The 16414-nt window shown below is 36.7% G+C and overlaps 4 protein-coding genes across 4 annotated transcripts; all 4 read right to left on the bottom strand.

Annotated features, from left to right (window-relative positions):
- Positions 1-138: 138 nt before the first annotated feature.
- Positions 139-1654, bottom strand: zgc:173594. The gene is made up of 4 exons (NM_001109854.1): positions 1422-1654; positions 803-949; positions 563-688; positions 139-450 (listed from the first exon to the last, which is right to left on the bottom strand). The coding sequence occupies exons 1-4, from the start codon at positions 1524-1526 to the stop codon at positions 301-303; spliced, it is 528 nt and encodes a 175-aa protein (NP_001103324.1). The 5' UTR covers positions 1527-1654; the 3' UTR covers positions 139-300.
- Positions 1655-4874: 3220 nt separating this feature from the next.
- On the bottom strand, positions 4875-6298 carry LOC147845664 (ferritin, middle subunit-like). The gene is made up of 4 exons (XM_087244696.1): positions 6074-6298; positions 5437-5583; positions 5197-5322; positions 4875-5111 (listed from the first exon to the last, which is right to left on the bottom strand). Exons 1-4 carry the CDS (start codon positions 6176-6178, stop codon positions 4962-4964), a joined length of 528 nt encoding a protein of 175 aa, XP_087100822.1. The 5' UTR covers positions 6179-6298; the 3' UTR covers positions 4875-4961.
- Positions 6299-9929: 3631 nt separating this feature from the next.
- Positions 9930-16146, bottom strand: LOC558816 (ferritin, middle subunit-like). Its single transcript, XM_087244695.1, has 5 exons — positions 16119-16146; positions 11239-11459; positions 10546-10692; positions 10305-10430; positions 9930-10193 (listed from the first exon to the last, which is right to left on the bottom strand). Exons 2-5 carry the CDS (start codon positions 11341-11343, stop codon positions 10044-10046), a joined length of 528 nt encoding a protein of 175 aa, XP_087100821.1. The 5' UTR covers positions 11344-11459; positions 16119-16146; the 3' UTR covers positions 9930-10043.
- Positions 15010-16125, bottom strand: fthl29 (ferritin, heavy polypeptide-like 29). The gene is given in 4 exon segments (NM_001130667.1): positions 15010-15192; positions 15366-15491; positions 15584-15730; positions 15916-16125. Coding segments are annotated over 4 exon segments (528 nt in total). The 5' UTR covers positions 16021-16125; the 3' UTR covers positions 15010-15042.
- Positions 16147-16414: the final 268 nt, after the last annotated feature.

Genomic DNA, 16414 nt, shown 5'->3' with positions numbered 1-16414 from the left:
CCAGTGGTTACAGCTGGAAGGTCATCTGCTGTGTAAAACAAATGCTGCATAAGCTGGCGGTTCATTCCTCTGTGGTGACCCTTAATGAATTAAGAGACTAAGCCAAAAGTAAATGAATAAATGACAAAAACAAGATTATTCAGGTCAAAATGTTTATTTAAATTAACCAAAAGTTCACATTCAAATTACTTCATGTTAAGTTCTAAACCTCTCAAATTTTGCACAGATGTGTGTTATAAGAACATTTTAAGATAATAGAATTTCTATTATTTTTCTTTTGATATGATCAGCAGTCTGAGTTTAGCTGTCCAGGGTGTGCTTGTCAAACAGGTACTCCGCCATCCTGTTATTTCCAGCATCCATCTTGGAGAGGTTAGTGATGTGGTCACCAAGCTTCTTGATGGCCTCAACCTGCTCATCCAGGTAGTGAGTCTCCAGGAAATCACACAGCTGATGGTCAAGACATCAGAAAATAATTTAGGATGACACCTTTCTAGAATAGTGATTAAACTATTAAACCACTTTACAAAGTCACATGTAGGCTAATTAAGTGGTAACTCACATGAGGGTCTCCCATCTCAGTGGCGAGCTTATGCAGGTCCAGCAGAGCCTGGTTGACGTTCTTCTCCAGCTGAAGAGCACACTGCATAGCAATCAGTCCATTTCCCCACACATCACGATCAGGCTTCTGAAGAGCAAATACAAGATCGGTGAGCAAGTTAAGACCCTTTCTGAACAACAGAACCGTGTCTAGAGTTGCTGATGTTACATTGCTTTAAATAATAAACAACAGGAAAAGCACCTTGATGTCCTGAAGGACAATGCGTCCACCTCTCTTGTTCTGGAACTCCATGAATTTCTCAGCATGTTCGCGCTCCTCCTCGCTGTTCTTCTTGAAGAACTTGGCAAATCCAGGAAGAGCCACATCGTCCCGTTTGAAGTAGTGAGCCTGTGCAAAATCAGAGATAGGAATAAGAATTGATGTGATTATACATGGCTTTTCATCAAGGACAGTTCATTTTTAACACGACAAAAAACATTTTTTTATACCGTTATAACCAGTGTTGTGTCTAATGATTTAATATGTAACACATTATTACAAATAAATTAATTCTACTGAAAAAGGAAAATATGGGATTACTGTTATTTTATTATTATTATTATTATTATTATTATTTATAGTCTAATTTATTCAGCTTAAAAAAAACAGCTTGCTCATGTAGGTTTGATGCTGGTTTTCAGCTGGTTCTTTGCCAGTTCTCTGGTTCCTGACCATCAAATGCTTTTGTTAAAGTACATTTCTAGAGCAACTTTTATTTAACATGTGAGAGTAAAGTGTCAAGAATGGAAAACAATAATAAACAGATAAATAACTCGCCGAAAACAGTTCTGTTTAAATAGACTGAATGATAAACACTTGCCATGGAGGTGTAGGTGTATCCAGCGTAAAGCTCCAGATTGATCATCTTGTTGATCGCAGCCTCGCTGTCGCGGGCGTAGTTCTGGCGAATCTGAGAAGTCTCCATCTCGACAGGTTTTATTATGTAAATACTTTAATAAATAAATAAATAGAGCTAGAATAAATTCAAGCGAGATCGAAGTTCCGTTCAATCACTGTTGAAGCAAGAACCTCTCCAGATCTTCCTGAAGCTGTGAGTGAAATGAAGGAGCGCGTTCATCTTTTATACGCTCACAACATGATACGTCAGTGGAACTGAAACCAGCCAATCAAACAGCGAGCTGAGTAATAGAGTGACGATGCAATTTAGATAACAAAGATCGGGGTTGATGGACAGTGTTTTTAGTGTTTGAATTTTTTTAGATTAATCTAAAAGAAAACAATAAAATACATTATTTCCAATTTCTAACCATCATCACATAGGCTTCAAATAGGCATACTCAAACAGTTTTATTGCAGCCACATGCATTTTTCATTTGGGTGTACATTATGATTAATACAGCTGACAAATAATGCAGTAGACTTTAGATTAAAATACTTTCTTTAAAATAAAATATATTCATCAAAGTGTTACCAACAACATTCTCTGCTTTACCAAGCTCTGATCACTGAGTTTTAATTTGACAACCTTTCTATAACCACTGGTATGGAAAACAGCAAACATCTGAAACTGTGGGATGTTTAGTAACACCTTCATAGGAGCCTGCTCGTAATATGGCAAATATCAGGAACACTCCTGCATTATTGTACTATTTCACCATTCACGGAATGTTATTTTGTCCTTCGTAATGGATTTGGAGACCTGATACCACATTGATTATAAGATATGAATACAGATGAAAATAGCAACACAATTTTGTACCAATCATTGCCTCTGTGAGATCATTCTGTGTCAGCAACAAGTGCAAACTCCCAAGAGCCATCATGAAGGTGCATCTCTGTGACTCAGCATTTTCTTTCTCAAAGAAGATGTGAGTACTTGCTTTACAAGTAGTACAAGGATATTAAACATATTCCTATACATAATCACTGTAATATTGATAGATTCACTGAGCCTTGTTGTATAGGACCTTGGACTGAAATGATTTTGTATTTTCTGGACTCAAAAATCACGAGTAATATATACTTATATATATATATATATATATATATATATATATATATATATATATATATATATATATATATATATATAAGTAATGTTTAACATTTCTAATCTTATGTTGCTGCTCACTAAATTAATTGTTTTTCTCTAAAAAGACTTTTATTAAAAAAATCTTGTTAATGAACACACAGAAGTACAAACAATGAAATGGGGTTAGCAGCTTTTTAAGACTACTAATACGCAAGGTAATAAATAGCTAATAACAAAACATTATGCTGTAGTGTAGCAACAGCATGTGACATTTTAAATAAACTGCAAGAGGTAAATTAAATATCATAAACAATTAAAAAATAATGACAGCATAACTGTTGCCAAAAAGTGCAACACCAGTTGACTGTTATAAAGTGAAATACTGGAAGTATCAAGTACCTTGTAACAACAATATTGTTAATGGAATGTAAACTACTATTATTATGTTCAACAGTGTATTTAAACACGACATGATGGCAGATACTGTGACTTGATAATTATGTTTATACTTCAGGGTGGTTGAAAGTTTGATTCTGATTCCAGGCACGATTTGACCAAATAATAGTTCCTTATCATATCTCAGGGTGCATTATTTTTCTAATAATTTAATGGCCCATAGTCCCTTATTGCTGAGTTATCTCTTTCTTGTGTTATGACAAAACAAATGGATGTATCCTAACTCAAAGACAAAAAGTATCTTTGCTGGACAAGTGATTGTTGTTGAATCAGTGTTCATGCTACACAGTTGATGAACACAACACAGGATGTCCCTTCATGTACACCACTGCACCAGTGTCTGCCAAAGTGAGGATCAAGACCTCCTGGCAGATCAGCAGGAAATTTGGGGTGGTGGGCAGTTTGCTTAGAAATTAAATACATTTTAATAAGTAATTATTATTACCATATTTTATCTATAACACTCAGAAGATAAAAATAGTAAATATTTACTGTACATTTAAAAAAAACTAAATTAAACAAATTAATGAATGAGAAATATAATAATATTGTTGTTTAACTGTTGCATTTTTGTGTTGATAATATGCTCATGTATATAGAAGCCTACTGGTGTATTGCTATGCATTGCCGTTATGTGCAATGTTTGTATATGAATAACCACCTCAGAAGATAGTGAGGGTTAAGAATCACTGGCGTTGTTAAGGTACATGGGCTAAAAAGTTTGGGAACCCCTGATGTACACCATTGCTGATTTGAGCAACATTTATTAATAAAGCACAGGCATAAATCCTGGGGGTTGCAGCAGGGCTGATGTGTCAAGAGTGTGTGGGGCAGGTGTTTCAGTAACAAACACACCCACTTAAACCAAGCAGGGTTGGGGCTGATCAGTACCTGCCTGGAAAATATACCTATTGAGATTACTGATAGTTTGCTGTTAAAACTGCTGATGTTGTGAGTGAAAACACTATAATTGACTCTCTGAGTGTAACTACAGGGTCTCTTTCTTAGAATAAAAACAAGGGATGTTTCTTTTCAGTCCTGATAATCCACATATCTGAATATATTGTCTTCCCAAAAAGTGAACTATAGGAAATGTAAGGACATTTGTATGTGCGTTCACAATCACCCCTTCTGCTCCAAGAACGTAATTTCATAATTTGGATTTAAGGGACCTCGCATAATATGGCAGCTCCAGGTGCCCTGATAACCAAGCCATGGCTCAGCCTCACATGATGAAGGCTATTGTATCTGAGACACAGTTTGCAGGTTGTTGATTTAAGTCCAGCGGTTGTAAACACATTAAAGCAGTTAAACTCAGTTCACCCAATAATGACACTTCAGTGTTTTTCTTCTTGATTCTCGGGATCTTTTGTCACTGCTTAAATTGCTAAATTAAATCAGTATCTTTGATTAGCAGCATGGGCGAGGAACATGTCAATGGATAAAAAATACTCGAACTTGCTTATAAAATACATCTCTTTAATAATCTGATTAAAATGATCAACCACCTGATGAGAAAACAAGAGCATATTTATGTTCTAGTAAGTAGAGAGTAAACTGTTACTACATTTTGAAGTGTGTCCATTCTTCCGTTGCCTCTTAAATACTGTGCACTATAATCAGCTAAATGCTATTGATTAAGAGGCGTTCGTTTAACAATTGGTTATTTTTCACATTTTGAGTGATATGCAGTTAAAATGGCCATTTTTAAAAATAAATTAAAAGAGAGATTCCCAATCCTGAATTTAGAGTATTCCCTGCACATCCTGGATGTGACAATAAGATCTTAAATGTTCACAATTGTAAAATAAAAACACAAATAAATAAAGCTCAAAATGTTTATTCTTCTCCAGTGAGCACATCAAACATTTTGTTAATGACATTTAATAGCTTCATATAAGAGGTCTTAGTTTAGCTGTCCAGGGTGTGCTTGTCAAACAGGTACTCCGCCATCCGGTTGTTTCCAGCATCCATCTTGGAGAGGTTAGTGATGTGGTCACCAAGCTTCTTGATGGCCTCAACCTGCTCATTCAGGTAGTGAGTCTCCAGGAAGTCACACATCTGTTGGACAAGACATCAGAAGAAAATTTAGGACAAAATGTTCCCAAAAAGAGACAAATATACAAACTAATTTTGAGTCACTTACATGAGGGTCTCCCATCTCAGTGGCGAGCTTATGCAGGTCCAGCAGAGCCTGGTTGACGTTCTTCTCCAGCTGAAGAGCACACTGCATAGCAATCAGCCCATTTCCCCACACATCACGATCAGGCTTCTGAAGAGCAAATACAAGATCTGTGAGCAAGTTAAGACCCTTCCTAAACAACAGAACAATGACTAGAGTTGCTGATGTTACAATGCTTTAAATAATAAATGACAGGAAGAGCACCTTGATGTCCTGAAGGACAATGCGTCCACCTCTCTTGTTCTGGAACTCCATGAATTTCTCAGCATGTTCACGCTCCTCCTCGCTGTTCTTATTGAAGAACTTGGCAAATCCAGGAAGAGCCACATCGTCCCGTTTGAAGTAGTGAGCCTGTGCAAAATCAGAATAAGAATTGATGTTATTATACATGTTAAACTACAAGGCTTTTCATCAAGGACAGTTCATTTTTAACACATGGCCGACAAAAAGTCAAAACAACCACAGAACAAGATCAGCAGCTATAACCGTTTACAGGATGATTCAATAAACTAATGTGCATCACAGCTAGTGGCATTTAACATTATTACAAATAAATTTATTCGACTGAACAAAGAAAAATATGGGATTACAGATATTTTTTATTATTATTTATTGTCTAATTAAAAAAACAGCTTGCTCATGTAGGTTTGATGCTGGTTTTCAGCTGGTTCTTTGCCAGTTCTCTGGTTCCTGACCATCAAATGCTTTTGTTAAAGTACATTTCTAGAGCAACTTTTATTTAACATTTGAGAGTGAAGTGTAAAGGATGAAAAACACTAATCAACAGATAAATAAAACCGAAAACGGTTCTGTTTAAATAGACTGAATGATAAACACTTGCCATGGAGGTGTAGGTGTATCCAGCGTAAAGCTCCAGATTGATCATCTTGTTGATCGCAGCCTCGCTGTCGCGGGCGTAGTTCTGGCGAATCTGAGAAGTCTCCATCTCGACAGGTGGAAATAAATAAATAAATAAATAAAGCTAGAATGAATTCAAGCGAGATCGAAGTTCCGTTCAATCACTGTTGAAGCAAGAACCTCTCCAGATCTTCCTGAAGCTGTGAGTGAAATGAAGGAGCGCGTTCATCTTTTATACGCTCGCAACATGATGCGTCAGTGGAACTGAAACCAGCCAATCAAACAGCGAGCTGAGTAATAGAGTGACGATGCAATTTAGATAATCAGGATTGATGGACAGTGTTTTTAGTGTTTGAGTTTATATAGTTAATAGCAGGTTAGATAAAATTTAAAAGAAAACAATAAAATACATTATTTCCAATTTATAAACATCATCACATAGGCTTCAAATAGGCATACTCAAACAGTTTTATTGCAGCCACATGCATTTTTCATTTGTGTATACATTATGATTAATACAGCTGACAAATAATGCAGTAGACTTAAGTTACAAATACTTTTTTAAATAAAAGATATTCATCAAGGTGTTACCAACAACATTCTCTGCTTTAGCAAGCTAGTTCTGATCACTGAGTTTCAATTTGACAACCTTTCTATAACCACTGGTATGGAAAACAGCAAACATCCATTAACAACAAGTGCAAACTCCCTAGAGCCATCATGAAGGTGCGTCTCTATGACTCAGCATTTTCTTTCTCAGAGAAGATGTGAGTACTTGCTAAGATACAAGTAGTACAAGTATATTAAACATATTCCTATACATAATCACTGTAAATTTGATAGATTCGCTGAGCCTTGTTGTATAGGACCTTGGACTGAAATGATTTTGGATTATCTGGACTCAAAAATCACAAGTAATATATATATATATATATATATATATATATATATATATATATATATATATATATATATATATATATATATATATATATATATATATAAAGTAATGTTTAACATTTCCAATCTTACGTTGCTGCTCACTAAATTAATTGGTTTTCTCTAAAAAAAGACTTATGAATGAATCTTTTCAATGAACACACAGAAGTACAAACAATGAAATTTTTAAGACTACTAATACACAAGGTAATAAATAGCTAATAACAAAACATTATGCAGTAGTGTAGCCACAGCATGTGACGTGTTCTAAAGATACTTCAAGAGGATAATTATATATCATAAACAATTTAAAGATTAATAACAGCATAACTGTTGCCATAAAGTGCAACACCAGTTGACTGTGTTGACAATCAAATATCAACATCTAATCATGTTACACCTTGACGTTGTGGGGACGTTACCACTATAACATCTATCAGATGTTGCATTTTGACACTTTCCAACAGAACCTAAAATCAACCAAATATCAGCATAATTTAACCTCGTTATTAAACGTCAAAATAACATTGTCTTTAGACAATGGCTAGAGATTGAATTTTGGTCACCAGACGTCAGGATCAAAATCTAACCTTAAATTAGCGTCTTATGTATTATCTCATTGTTATGCCGATGACACACAAATCTATATTAACACTTCTCCTAATTCATTGGCATTAATGTCATCGCTTAACGCTTCCTTAACTGAAATTAAAGCTTGGATGCAACATAATTCACTTAAACTGAATAGTTCTAAAACAGAGATTTTATTGGTTGGCACTCCTTCTAACGTCAAGAGGTGTAGTGAATTTGAGTTAACGGTTGATGGGTCTGTCTTATCACCATCTCCGCAGGTGCGTAATCTTGGTGTTCTCCTGGACTCTCAGCTTAGTCTGAAGCCTCATTTTAAACATGTAACTAAAACGGCCTTTTATCATCTCCGTAACATAGCCCGCTTGAAACATATGCTGAAAGACTCGTCCATGCTTGGATTTTTGCAATTCCCTGTTCGGAGGGTTACCAGCAAATTCTCTCAAAATTTTGCAATACATCCAAAATTCTGCTGCACGTGTGTTGACACATACATCGTCTCAGTCGCACATCACTCCTATACTCCAGCTTCACTAGCTGCCCGTCAAGTCTCGTAATGATTTTAAGACATTGATTTTAACATATAAAGCGATTCATGGTTCTGCTCCAGGTTACATTTGTGACCTGATATCCGTTTCCTCTACCTCTCGCAGTCTATGCTCTGCCTCGGGTCCTTCCTACGTTGTTTTAGCCTCGCTGCAAACTCAGCACCATGGGAGGTAGGGCATTCTCTTTCCGTGCTCCAAAGCTGTGGAATGCTCTTCCCACTAACATTAGGAATGCCGGTCCACTGGACGCTTTTAAAAAGCTACTTAAAACTCATCTTTTTAAGTCTGTTTTTAATTTGTGATATCTTTTAATCTTACTATGTTTTTTATTGTATTTTTTATTGTTTACTGCGTGTGCTTTGCTGTTTTTACTTTCTTGTAAGCGCTTTGGGTTTTAGAAAAGCGCGTTATAAATAAAATTTATTATTATTATTATTATGTTGTGTGCCTGCTGGTAAAGTGAAATACTGGAAGTATCAAGTAACTTATAAGAACAATATTGTTAATGGAATGTAAACTATGCTCATTATTATGTGTAACAGAGTGTATTTAAATACTACATGATGGCAGACACTGTGACTTGATAATTATGTTTATACGTATAGGGCTGTTGGATGCTTGATTCTGATTGGTTGAGGAACATACCAAGGGGTTACTTGGAGATTAAACACATTTTAATAAGTAATTATTATTACCATATTTTATCTATAACGTACAGAAGATGAAAATAGTAGTTAATAGTCAAAGTACTGTTAAAAAAACTAAATTAATCAAGTTGAATTTTTTGTGTTGATAATATGCTCATGTCTTCTGGTGTATTCCTATGCATTGCCGTTAGGTGCAAAATTTGTAGATTTATAACCACCTCAGAGCATAGTGAGAGTTACGAATCACTGGCATTGTTGGGGGTCATATAGGCTGAAATGTTTGGGAACCCCTGATGTTCATGACCATTGCTGATTTGAGCAACATTTATTAATAAAGCACAAGCATATCCTGTGAGGGTATGGCAGGGCTAATGAGTCAATAGTGTGTCAAGCAGGTGTTCATTCATTCATTCATTTTCTTGAAGGCTTAGTATCTTTATAAATCTGGGATCGCCACAGCGGAATGAACCACCAACTTATCCAGCAAGTTTTTTACACAGTGGATGCCATTCCAGCCACAACCCATCTCTGGGAAATCAAGCAGGTGTTTGGGTAACAAACACAACCACTGAAGCCAAGCAGGGTTGGACCTGATCGGTACCTGCCTGGAAAATATCCCTATGGAAACTGCTGTTAGTTTGCTGTTTGAGGTGCTGATGTTGTGAGTGAAAACACTGTGCTGTATAAAATGACTCTCTGAGTGTAACTACAGGGCCATAGATAATAAAGTGTGGCAGCAGTGCTTCACATAAAGCAGGTCGTTGTAATTTTAGACCTAGTTTGCAGTTTGTTGATTTAAGTCCAGCTGTTGTAAACACATTAAAGCCGTTAAACTCAGTTCACCCAATAAGGACACTTCTGTATGTTTTCCTTGTCATTCTCAGTATCTGAGAATTTCAGTATTTTGGATCTGCTTGAATAGTTGAATTATTTTAGAAAAAATGTGATAAAATCACTAACTAGAACAAAACAGCTTACATCTTTTTTAATAATCTGATCATAATTTTCAACCACCTGATGACAAAACAAGAGCATATTTATGTTCTAGTAAGTAGATAAAAAACTGTTACTACATACAAGATCTTTAATGTTCACAATTGTAAATAAAAACTGTAAATCCAGCTTTAAAATGTTTATTCTTCAAATTCAGCAGTGAGTGCATCAAACATTCTGTTAATGACATTTTGAAGTAATCATATAATGTCTCCATCTTTAGATCAGAGGTCTTAGTTTAGCTGTCCAGGGTTTGCTTGTCAAACAGGTACTCCGCCATCCTGTTGTTTCCAGCATCCATCTTGGAGAGGTTAGTGATGTGGTCACCAAGCTTCTTGATGGCCTCAACCTGCTCATCCAGGTAGTGAGTCTCCAGGAAATCACACAGCTGATGGTCAAGACATCAGAAAAAAATTTAGGATGACACCTTTCTAGAAAAGTGATTAAACTAATAAACTACTTTACAAAGTTACATGTAGTCAAATTTTGGGTCACTCACATGAGGGTCTCCCATCTCAGTGGCGAGCTTATGCAGGTCCAGCAGAGCCTGGTTGACGTTCTTCTCCAGCTGAAGAGCACACTGCATAGCAATCAGCCCATTTCCCCACACATCACGATCAGGCTTCTGAAGAGCAAATACAAGATCAGTGAGCAAGTTAAGACCCTTCCTAAACAACAGAACAGTGTCTAGAGTTGCTGATGTTACATTGCTGTAAAATAATACATGACAGAAAGAGCACCTTGATGTCCTGAAGGACAATGCGTCCACCTCTCTTGTTCTGGAACTCCATGAATTTCTCAGCATGTTCGCGCTCCTCCTCACTGTTCTTATTGAAGAACTTGGCAAATCCAGGAAGAGCCACATCGTCCCGTTTGAAGTAGTGAGCCTGTGCAAAAATCAGAGATAGAAATAAGAATTGATGTTATTATACATGTTAAACTACAAAGCTTTTCTTTAAGGACGATTCATTTTTTTTAACCATCAAAAGCTGTATGGTTAAGTGAAAATGACCACAGAAGACGGTTCTGCAGTGACCATGTACATGTTGTTTATTTACGTTATAACCAGTGTTGGGTGTAATGAGTTAATATACATCATAAATAGGCTTAAAAGATTACTGATTATTTTGAGGTAAAGGTTAAGTTAAATACAAATATTTTATGTAGGCTACTTCCTTTAGACCACCAAAAATAAACTCAGCCGTTTTGTATAAATATAAAAATTATTTAAGCTACTGTTTTAAAGTAACCCACCACTGGCAAGCCTATAACCTACACATAGACAAAGGCCTTATGTAGCCTACGCTATTCTCTTACTACTTTTTTTTTATTGAGCGTCAGATAGTGGTGTCAAGAATGAAAAACAATAATCAGCAGATAAATATCTCGCCGAAAACGGTTCTAATCAAATATACTGATAATTAAACACTTGCCATGGAGGTGTAGGTGTATCCAGCGTAAAGCTCCAGATTGATCATCTTGTTGATCGCAGCCTCGCTGTCACGATCGTAGTTCTGGCGAATCTGACAAGTCTCCATCTCGACAAGTTTAATTATATAAATACTTTACTCAATAAATAAATAAATAAATAAATAGAGCTAGAATAAAGTCAAGCGAGATCGAAGTTCCGTTCAATCACTGTTGAAGCAAGAACCTTTTTCAGATCTTCCTGAAGCTGTGAGTGAACTGAAGGAGCGCGTTCATCTTTTATACGCTCACAACATGATACGTCAGTGGAACTGAAACCAGCCAATCAAACAACGAGCTGGGTAACTGTGACGATGCAATTTAGATAATAAACATTATTTTTTGTGCTGTGTTCAGTCTTTGCTTTTCCATAATTAATAGCATGTTGGATTCAGCACATTTATTTAAAAATATGATTCACAAGTTTATTTAGATTTTAACAATGTGACTTAGTTTTATGTCTTTTTTTGGTTATAGGCTAATAGACTAAACCATATTTTTCTACACCACCAATAGGAAAACATATTTTACAGATGTTATTGTCTCATTTTTATAAATAAAACACTGCATTACAAAGATTCACTTCGCTTCTGAGTGAGCAACAAGTGCAGCATCCCAAGGGCCGACATGGAGCTGCGTCTCTGTGACTCAGCATTTTCTCTCTCGAGGAAGATGCGAGTATGTTTGTAACCTGATCAACTTGCTAGGATACAAGTTCGACACCAGTCTACTGTAATAAAGGGAGACGGGAACGTGTAAAAAAGAATTCACACTATTATATGTAATAGACTATAAAGACAGATATTGTGATTGGTTAGTACATTTATAATTAAGAATTGTAAATAACTAAACTTTTATATAAATACCGATGTTGTTAGTTATAGCCAAGGCCATCTGAATTATCTTTATCTTCAACAAATGCATTTAACTAAATAAAAAAGTCTTCACTCATTGTGAATAGCGAGTGCTGCACAAAATAATAAACTCAATACAGGATGTTCTTTCTTAGCCTGATATCCCCTTATAGATAATACTCTTTGAATGTATGGTAATGAACATGCACAAAGCACTATGTAAAAAACACACAAAGTTGGACCTGGCTAGAGATTATTCCTACACTGCAAAAAATCCTGGTTGGCTTAAATTTTTAAGCTGAATCAAATTAACCTTATTAATATAATTGAACATATTATTTTAAACTGCTTGCGTAACCTATAAAATTAAGTTAGAACATTATTAACTTAGTTTAAGAAGTTACAATGACCTAAAAGCATATGCTGTCAGAACTGATTGGTCTGAATGGCCTGCAATGCACAATGCAACAACATTTTTAAATGTTTGCAATATACTGTAGTACAATGGAAAAAAAGCCAAAACAAAACTGGAATTAAGTGAAGTTTATTCATAAACTAATTTCGAGAGGATCACGTGCTTATGATTGACACGGCTGGCCCCGAGTCAAGCTAATGTACGAATCACCAATCAGACTACTCCTAACCAAGTATAAATAACCAAACACCTTACCTTTAGTCATCTTCGTCTTGAAGAATCCCCCCTTTCACCCCTTCGCCTCCTCTTTTGTCTACAGGGCAGCACGGCGGCCCAGTGGCTAACACTGCAGCCTCACAGCAAAATGCCTCCGGTTCGGGCATCTACCCAAACGGTCAGCATTTTCGTGTGGAGTTCATGTTCTCCCCGTGCTTGCGTGGGTTTTCCCCGGGTCCTCCGGTTTCCTCCCACACTCCCAAAAACATGACTCTTAAGTAAATTGACTAATCCAAATTAGCACCAAATTTGATTCAATTCTGTCAGCAATGCATCACCTTAGCAACCCTCACGCAGCAGGAGGGAGGGGGGTTCTCGAGATCTACCCGAGCTCAAACTCCCCTCTCGCCCTGCAACGGGAGGGAGCCCCGGGCTCGAGGCTCTCATGAGCTCGGGGCTCTCTCCCGGGACAGCATGCCAAACTAGCTTATTACCAATCATCAGCCACGTGTGAACTCTTGAAAACCAAATACAAATACAACACAAGACAGTTGCCTCAACTACATCAATTCAAAACACAAAGGATTATCCTCCTGAATCAACTACAGACAGTTGGTCTGCAGAAACGGGGAATGCTGGACCCAGGTGTTGTAATATGGTTATGCAAATCTGGCTTAACACGAAGAAACTAACAAGCAATCTAAAATCACTGCTACAAAAAATACAGCTGGTTCAAATTGTTAGTTACTGAAAAGCACTCCTTTGCAACTTCCATGTGACAGCTAGCTTATTTTTAATCAACCAGGTGAGAACGACAATAAATGACAAAACATTTTTGTTCAAAAACATTCACCCTGAGTCTGTATCAGCAACAGGTACTTGTCACTGAGCAATGACCTGAAGAGTGTTAGTACAAACAACAATTTTACGTAATTGCGCAATGTGCTGTTACTTTTTAGTTATTTTTCTCAACTGGACTGGCTGTGCTGGGTATTTTAAATAATCAAGTCTTGTAATAATCAAGATTTTTGTTTATTTGCAAATGAAAAAGAAAGATGAGATTTAAATGTTTACTAGTAACATTTTTGCCCAGGCTGACATCATTTAAATTTTTAGCTGCTCAACAATCAGGGGTCATCATGATCTATTTCTCATTTTTATATGTACATTAACAGATGCCATAAAGTGCTATGCAGGTAAACCTCACTCTTCTGACCTCTAAAGGTGCTTTAGCGACAGATGCTTGAGGCCACCCAGCAAGCATTTTTTGTTTTTAAAAGATGTCTAGTAGATTGCCTAATAGATGTCTAAACATAGTCGTTTCGGCTAAAACAAGGCTAAATTTGGGCTGTCAGTGAAAGTCTAATAAACTACTAAGAATAGGCTAAAAATAGAATAGTCCTCAAATAAATAGAAATTAATGACTACACATATAAAGTCTGTCTAATCCAGGGGTGTTCAAACTCGGTCCTGGAGGGCCAGTGGAGTTTAGCTCCAACCTCAATCAAGCACACCTGAACCAGCTAATTAAGCCCTTACTACACACACTAGAAACTTTCTAGCAGGTGTGTTGAAGTTGGAGCTAAACTCAGCAGGACACTGGCCCTCCAGGACCGAGTTTGGACATCCCTGGTCTAATCTGTCTATTAGTTTTTAGCTGTTCTTAGATGTCAATTAGAATTTCTTTGACAGCCCAAATTTAGCCTGTTAGACATCTATTAAATACTAAATTGTTTGCTGGGCATGGTCTTAAACCTCCCTGTTAGAGCAACCGACTCCCATGCAAGAGCTGCCGGTTCGATCCCTGCTCGGAGCGGGTTGGACTGGCGGGGTTACATATACATTTCAAAAAATAAATTGCAGGAAGGCCAGTCAGGAACATTCACCCACTGTGTTTAAAGTCAATAAATATATGACTAATAATAACTTTATACTATATATACATATACATATACATATACGTGTGTGTGTGTGTGTGTGTGTGTGTGTGTGTGTGTGTGTGTGTGTGTGTGTGTGTGTGTGTGTGTGTGTGATGTGTTTAGATATGACTCAATCACCACCATTTTAAAAAAATAAAACAAGACAATTCAATCCAACCCAAGAGGTTTATTAATCAAATTCCCCAAAATCAATTAGTATCCATTTAGAAGGAAAGCATGGAATTGACTAAAACAACATTAACAACATTTAAAACTTTTTTTGTGTTATTACTTAAGTATAATGAACTAGTAGATTAAGAAAATATTATAGAGGGCCTCTTTGGAGGATGCAGATGATGTCTGCATTTAGCTGTCCAGGGTTTGCTTGTCGAACAGGTACCCCGCCATCCTGTTATTTCCAGCATCCATCTTGGAGAGGTTAGTGATGTGGTCACCAAGCTTCTTAATGGCCTCAACCTGCTCATTCAGGTAGTGAGTCTCCAGCAAATCACACAGCTGTTGGACAAGACATCAGAAGAAAATTTAGGACAATGGCCTATATCCAAAATCTCAAAATTGATGGGCAGAACTATGTGTATACACATAGACCAAAGCACTATTTAAACAGCAGCTCCCCAAATTACTTATTACCATTTTAGCTGACTTGTGACAATCTGAAGTGAACTTACATGAGGGTCTCCCTTCTGAGAGGCGACTTTATGCAGGTCCAGCAGAGCCTGGTTTACGCTCTTCTCCAGCTGAAGAGCACACTGCATAGCAGTCAGTCCATTGTCCCACACATCACGACCAGGTTTCTGAAGAGAGAAACAAGTTTAGTGAGCACATTACACAAGAAACGGAAGGGTGTTTCACATCAAAAGTTTTGTTTAAATCAATGTCAACACACCTTAATGTCCTGAAGGACAATGCGTCCACCTCTCTTGTTCTGGAACTCCATGAATTTCTCAGCATGTTCGCGCTCCTCCTCACTGTTATTCTTGAAGAACTTGGCAAATCCAGGAAGGGCCACATCGTCCCGTTTGAAGTAGTGAGCCTGTAGGAAAAAAATGTATTTAGGAATAGTAGTAAACATTCAGTAAATAAATATAAATATGCAACACTCTCAAAATAGCTCTTAAACTGGTGCCTTAAAAAATGGAGCCTAATACAAACATTAATTTTAAACAGTCAAGGGAAAGATGCAATTTAGAAAGGTGATTATCCATAATAAACACTTACCATGGAGGTGTAGGTGTATCCAGCGTAAAGCTCCAGATTGATCATCTTGTTGATCAAAGCCTCGCAGTCGCTGTCATAGTTCTGGCGGATCTGACAAGTCTCCATCTCTGCGGGATTTACTGTTGTATTACCAATATCGCTGGAACAAAAAAAAGAATTTCGCTAAAATCAAAGTTCCGTTCAATCACTGTTGAAGCAAGAACCTCTCCAGATCTTCCTGAAGCTGTGAGTGAAATGAAGGAGTGTGTTCTTCTTTATATACACTTAAGATGCTGCGTCAGTGGAACTGAAACCAGCAACCAATCAAAAAGTGCAGAGTAATGATGTGACACCACACTAGGTCTCTGTGTTGTCATTTTGTAAGATAAAGATTTTTTTTTTATTAAAATTTTTTTTGAATTAATTTAATTTCTTTTTATTTTATGTATTTTTATAGTAAATAAATTTAAATTAATCTAAATAAACTCTACTTTGTCTTATTGTGGTAATCAAAAAGTAC

Source organism: Danio rerio, chromosome 3 (genome assembly GCF_052040795.2).
Source record: "Danio rerio strain M-AB ecotype USA chromosome 3, GRCz13ab, whole genome shotgun sequence".
In the NCBI taxonomy this organism is placed as follows: domain Eukaryota; kingdom Metazoa; phylum Chordata; class Actinopteri; order Cypriniformes; family Danionidae; genus Danio; species Danio rerio.
The sequence above is the reverse complement of the archived record's forward strand: the minus strand, read 5'-3'. Positions and strand labels throughout refer to the sequence as shown.

Coding starts and splice junctions, on each gene's coding strand:
- LOC558816 (XM_087244695.1), bottom strand. CDS start 11,343: ATGGAGACTTGTCAGATTCGCCAGAACTACGATCGTGACAGCGAGGCT. Junction 10,693..11,238: donor GATACACCTACACCTCCATG/GCAAGTGTTTAA, acceptor ATTTTTGCACAG/GCTCACTACTTCAAACGGGA. Junction 10,431..10,545: donor TTGTCCTTCAGGACATCAAG/GTGCTCTTTCTG, acceptor TTTGCTCTTCAG/AAGCCTGATCGTGATGTGTG.
- LOC147845664 (XM_087244696.1), bottom strand. CDS start 6,178: ATGGAGACTTCTCAGATTCGCCAGAACTACGCCCGCGACAGCGAGGCT. Junction 5,584..6,073: donor GATACACCTACACCTCCATG/GCAAGTGTTTAT, acceptor GATTTTGCACAG/GCTCACTACTTCAAACGGGA. Junction 5,323..5,436: donor TTGTCCTTCAGGACATCAAG/GTGCTCTTCCTG, acceptor TTTGCTCTTCAG/AAGCCTGATCGTGATGTGTG.
- zgc:173594 (NM_001109854.1), bottom strand. CDS start 1,526: ATGGAGACTTCTCAGATTCGCCAGAACTACGCCCGCGACAGCGAGGCT. Junction 950..1,421: donor GATACACCTACACCTCCATG/GCAAGTGTTTAT, acceptor GATTTTGCACAG/GCTCACTACTTCAAACGGGA. Junction 689..802: donor TTGTCCTTCAGGACATCAAG/GTGCTTTTCCTG, acceptor TTTGCTCTTCAG/AAGCCTGATCGTGATGTGTG.